Source organism: Lagopus muta, chromosome 1, assembly GCF_023343835.1.
Source record: "Lagopus muta isolate bLagMut1 chromosome 1, bLagMut1 primary, whole genome shotgun sequence".
NCBI classification, from domain to species: Eukaryota; Metazoa; Chordata; class Aves; order Galliformes; family Phasianidae; genus Lagopus; species Lagopus muta.
The window spans coordinates 56,006,220-56,011,710 of record NC_064433.1 but is presented as its reverse complement, the minus strand read 5'-3'; the positions used below and the strand labels follow the sequence as shown (position 1 = coordinate 56,011,710).

The following is a 5,491-nucleotide window of genomic DNA, read 5'->3' as shown; positions in this document are numbered from 1 at the left end:
AACCCAGGAACTGCTGCATCTCACTCTAAGCTCCTTCTGTGAATGAGAAGTGACCCCAGGGGAACCTTTGTGCTTAGAGGGCTTCTGAAAGGCACCAGGCAGAAGCAACCAAAGGAGAGCACACACTCCTTTATGAGTTGCACAAGGGTGAATGGCAGGGGAGGTATTTGAGACCAGACTCTTGAAAAAAAGACAGAGGGACCATTACATCCATCAAATGAAAGGGAACAGTGCAGAATAAAGCACAACAGCTCAACTGCAAGCCTGAGCTGTGCGGCATTCTGCTCTGTTTACAGGCAGCTGAATTAACCACTGTTGTTGGTGTGAACTAGCAAAGAACCTGGCCAGAGCAAGCCATAATAATGAAATTACGCTCAAGACTAAAGCAATGATTTACTCTATTTTGTGCTTTTCAGACAAGCTTTTCCAGAAGGATTTGCTACATCTTTTTCCCCACTTTTCAGGAACTTGTGAAACATCATAGGTAAAGTGCCATCTTGTGAAGTGGCAGCTTGCCAACCCTCCCAGGGCTTCTTTCCATATAACCCAGACTGTATTTTAATCATTACAGAGTACGATTTCTAGTTCACAGCTTAAACGTTAACAGCTTCAGTGATACACTTCAGTACACGTGGACTGTGTCATCTGAAGGCTTCTCCTGTATATTATTTCTTCCCCCCTTTCTCCTCCACTGTTCATATCTACTGAAAAAGTTAACAACCCCCCCCTCCCCACTTTCAGTTCCTGTGCATAGAATTGAGCCCTCCAGTAGCACTGCTTGCACTTCGGAGGGCCGAGACAAAATCTTCCACTGCTTACCAAGATGTTGATGACGTCTCCCAGGCAATAGCACACGTGCTTGTATGCTCAACACCCACCCCTTCACTGCTCTGAGGTGAGGGTGCATTATTAAACCATACTCCTTGTTGCTGTTTTACATAGACTTGAATCCTGTCTTTCACATGCCTCTGAAAGTCTCCAGGCACACTCTACCACTGCATTTTCACACCAACTAACAGTCAGCTTTTGATTAAAATCACTACATCAAAAGCAAGGCAGGCTTAGCAAAACAAAGTAGTCCTTTCACCCCAGCATTAATGGAAGCTATTGTGGCCTTGGAAGCTTCAGTGCTCCTAATAACTGTGCAACAAGACAGCTGACTACTAGTTACAATTCTTACAATTCAAGAACAAAATGAAAGACAGGAGTTGTCACTCCCAGGAGAAGATTGGGACCCTAACGCACCACATTCTGCCTGCTTTGAAGCACCAAGGACGACTCCAGGTTTGCCTAGTGAGAAAACCATACAGTTGTGAAATTGCACCCTGTTACAAATGTTGGTATTTAATAGCTCAGCACGGGTGGCTCCGTGCCTTACATCAGGCCCAACCCTAAATGAAACGTAAGGCAGAAGTGGGTTAGTGCTGTCCGAGTGCATCAGACATTTTAAGGTGAGGAGCTTGTACTGCAACAGATGGCGCATCTCAGAAGAATCAACTCAGTGCAAGCTCTAGTGCAAATTTATCTCCTGACATAGCCAGAAAAGTGTCTTAAAGATATAGTTAAAGGCTTTTTTTTTTTTTTTTAAACAGTTCTCTTTGGTTAAGGCTGGCAGCTTCCTGAGCTGTCTCAGCTTACAAGTTCACATTAAGGTAGCAGTTGCTATGCTCAAAGCAACCTGTGCTGCCAACAGCAACAGTGATCTCTGAGGATATTTACACACCAAACTGCAAGGTAGAAACATGAGAGATGGCTCGAGGCCACGTAGCAAACTTTCATCATCTGAATTAAACTGAGATCAAACATAGCCTCAGAAAAATGATGACTTCCAACTTTTTGTTCCTGAAAAGAGCATTCAACAAAGGCACTGGGTCTTCTCTGCACTTGGACTGGCAATCACTGGCCTGGACTCAAGATAGACGCTGTTTGGAGGACTCTCTCCATGAAGCTGCAAGGTATTTCGGGCTATCAGCTCCTTAGCCATCAGCACAAACACCTCTTCAATGTTTTGAGCTTCTTTTGCTGACGTCTCCAGCACAGCTAGAAGCCCGTGCTTCTCAGCCAGCGTGCAGGCATCTTCAAACAGGACTTGTCGCTTATCCACCGAGTCCGATTTGTTCCCTTAAAAAGAAGGCAAATAGATAACCTGATAATTTAGTCTCTCACACTTTTGTTTCCTTTAAGTCCAATGCATTACTTCAGTTTTGTTAAATAATAGAATTACAATGGAAACTAATTGCTGGAAAAGCAAGATGTGAGCATGTCAGAGCCGCCATCACATTGATCAAAACCATAGCTCATCAAATGAGTTTAAGAAAAGAAGACCCACGAAAAACAGTGGGTATCTAGTTTTTTGCTCTAGATAGCAGAGCCAGAGGATTCTTTGAAAGCACATACATGAAAACTACTCAAAATAACAATCAATCTGATAGAAGTTATAAATATACAAAGGTATTTTATTTGAGGTGTTTCAAATAGTTGCAGTACCTGGTACGTGCAGTGCCTGGCTTAAATCTACCTTCTTAGCTCCAAGACAACCCTTCATCATGTGCAGATCTCAACACCACAGTACGTATAACCAAGCTGCCCTTCCCCTGTAAGTCACTTCTAGCTTTTCCAAAAGGGAACAAATATTATCAGCGAAGCACAAGCCCCCAAAGCTGCCTTACTTGATGTTTGTTTGCCATCTTAAAACCACCCTGCCCTGGCCCTTTCCTCCTCCAGTGCCAGGTGTTTTCCTCCTTCAGTTCCAGATGTGAAAGGCTGAAAACTTTTAACTGTCCCACTGGAAAGGTGTAGAAAATGGCTACAACTAATTCAATGTTTCCTGCTAAGGTAAGTAAAATAGCACCAGAAGAAACTACCACACCAGCTCTTTGACAAAAGCTTGATTGTTACTCATTTCAGAGTTTAAGAGAAAAAATAAAGAAAGAAAGACCCCACCACACACACTAATAGATCTTGGTTTTTTTTGCAGTCATTAAAAGAGTTAGAAAAACCCTATCACCAAGGTTTGTGGGTTGTTGTGGCTCCCCCCCTCTCCCCCCGCCTCTCTTTCTTCCTTCCTTCCTCCTCCCAACTCATAAGCAGGTCAGAATTTGTTGTTCTCCCTCTAAGGAAACAAACAGGAACAACCACAACACCAGAAGCACGTAGTTTGCTAGAGGCACCAGCAGCAGCTTAAATCCCACGCCTGCTGCCTCCAGGGCTCAGTGTTGCCTACCCTCAAAAGCCAGTTTGGGCTGCTGGGGCTGCGTGCATTGCTCTCAGCACTGTGCTGCAGTGGAAAAGGCAGAAGCAGTGGAAAGTAGATAAAGGCTCTATCACTTCAGCATGTCAGGGCTCTCATTTGCAGCTTTTTCCTTGGGGGAGGGAAAGAACAACAACAATCTGAAACCCAAAGGGAAAGAACCATCCCACTTCCTCTGATCTCCAACCTCAGCAGTTTCTACTCATTCCTTTCCACGATAGGCAAAGTTTCTTGAATGCTAGCGGAATAAAGGAGGAAGAGAAATGCAAGCAGATTCTTAGTGCTTTGCAGAAGCCACATACAGTCCTACCCAGTCAGAGTCACATTACAGAGCAACGGAGGGCATTATCACAAGAACAGAGAGGAAAAACGAGAAGGAGGAGTTGTGTTGCTTTGTGCATCCCTCTTCATTTTGAATTATCAAACTGCTGCCTTCCTGCACATCAGGAGCACAGGGTCAGGTTTACTGCCATTCTAACATCAATAGGGTTGTGTTTGCTTGCTAAGCTACTAGCAAGTTCCTTGCATTATTCCAGCAGGAAAGGAATGCGTGAAGAGATTTCAGTGCCTGCAATGGGCCTGGTCATGCCAGGGTCAGGCTGTGACTTTCTTTTTGTTTGAAATCAAACTAATATGTATTTTCATTATTTTAATTAAAATATACTCCCTTTTAATTCATAGGTTCATAGATGCTTTAAGCAGCAGTAGGGAGGTGAGGGGGATTTTACACATCTATTAGAAAAGCTATATAATATAATATTTAAATTCAGATTCCTACCAATTAACATCATGACCAAGTTTGCAGCACCATACTTTTCAACTTCATGAATCCAGTGAGGAATAGACTCAAATGTGGACCTCCTAGTAAGGTCATAGGCAAGGATGGCTCCATGGGCACTCCTGTAGTAGGACTGGGTTATTGTCCGGAAGCGCTCTTGACCAGCTGTGTCCCACACTTGGATCTGCAAGAGAAAGGATTCAAGATGTGAAGACCAGTAGATCCACGCTGGACATGACTCAGGGCAGCCTGGTCTGGTTGTTGGCAACCCTGCACATAGCAAGGGGGGTGAAAGTAGATGATCATTGTGGTCCTTTTCAACCCAGTCCATTTTATGATTCTGTGATGATTCTATGATCTGAAGAGATATTTGTATGCATACAGACAACCTACACAGACTAAAGAGCAATCTGTTAGATTAATGCTGGCATTATAAATAGACCAACATTCCCATAAGTGGGCTGAGAGATAAGGAGCATAGCAGTTTTCAAGTAGGAAGGGGAAAAGCAGATGACTCTGCTGCAAGGCTAGGCAGAGGGAAGGAGTCTGCTCCCTGACCTTCCATGGGATCGTTTGAGTTGGATGGGACTCTTACAGCCCATCTAGTCCAACTCCCCTGCAATGAACAGGGAAACCCACAGCTACATCAGGGTGCTCAGAGCCTCATCCAGCCTGACCTTGAGTGTCTCCAGGGATGGGGCATCCACCACCTGTCTGGATCACCTCCTCCAGTGCCTCGCTATGCTTACCATAAAACTCCATTTCCTTATGCCCAATCTAGATCTCCCCTCTTCTCGTTTGAAACCATTTCCCCTCGTCTTATCGCAGCAGACCCCACTAAAAACCCTGTCCCCTTCTTTCTCACATCCCCCTTCACCTGGGGTCCCCCCGGAGCCGCGCTCGTTACGCGGTAATGGAGGCACGGCCGCAGTCCCGCCCCGAGGCACCTCCCAGCCCGCTCCCATCACCCACCTTCACTTTCTTGCCGTCGATATCCATCGAGCGCACAGTGAAGTCCACTCCGATGGTGTTCTGCTGCTTCTCGTAGAACTGCCCCGTCTTGAAGCGGTGCACCACGCACGTCTTCCCCACGTTGGAATCCCCGATCAGGATGATCTTAAAGAGGTAATCGAAGGCATCGTCCGTACTGGAGCTGGAGAACGGCATCCCGCAGCCCGGGCCTGGAATGAGGGGAGAGCACGGGCTGAGGGAGCGCGCCCCGACCCGGGGCTGCCCGCACCTGCAGGGGCAGCCGCGACCCGAACAAGAGCCGCCCCACCTGTACGGCTCACCTGCCGGCCAGGTAGCGCCGCTTTATACCCCGCCCCGCCGACCCGGGGCCGGCGGGAAACGTAGTCCCGGCCCTTATTCTTCCTCTTCCTCCACCCCTCGGCTTGGGGGCGGCGCTGCTCCCTTCCCCTCCCTTCCCCTCTCTTCCCCTCTCTTTCCCTCCGCGCCGGCTG

At 46.8% G+C, this 5,491-nt stretch overlaps 1 protein-coding gene across 1 annotated transcript; it reads right to left on the bottom strand.

The window, feature by feature from the left end:
• Nucleotides 1–114: 114 nt before the first annotated feature.
• On the bottom strand, nucleotides 115–5,433 carry RAB19 (RAB19, member RAS oncogene family). Its single transcript, XM_048954534.1, has 4 exons — nucleotides 5,321–5,433; nucleotides 5,001–5,209; nucleotides 4,029–4,212; nucleotides 115–2,121 (listed from the first exon to the last, which is right to left on the bottom strand). Exons 2-4 carry the CDS (start codon nucleotides 5,193–5,195, stop codon nucleotides 1,856–1,858), a joined length of 645 nt encoding a protein of 214 aa, XP_048810491.1. The 5' UTR covers nucleotides 5,196–5,209; nucleotides 5,321–5,433; the 3' UTR covers nucleotides 115–1,855.
• Between the last annotated feature and the right edge of the window lie 58 nt (nucleotides 5,434–5,491).

What these genes read in the sequence shown, in the direction of transcription:
- RAB19 (XM_048954534.1), bottom strand. Translation starts at nt 5,195, where the DNA reads ATGCCGTTCTCCAGCTCCAGTACGGACGATGCCTTCGATTACCTCTTT. An exon ending in TCGACGGCAAGAAAGTGAAG is followed by an intron (nt 4,213 to 5,000) that starts GTGGGTGATGGG and finishes TTTCTCTTGCAG; the next exon opens with ATCCAAGTGTGGGACACAGC. An exon ending in CTTGGTCATGATGTTAATTG is followed by an intron (nt 2,122 to 4,028) that starts GTAGGAATCTGA and finishes CTTCTTTTTAAG; the next exon opens with GGAACAAATCGGACTCGGTG.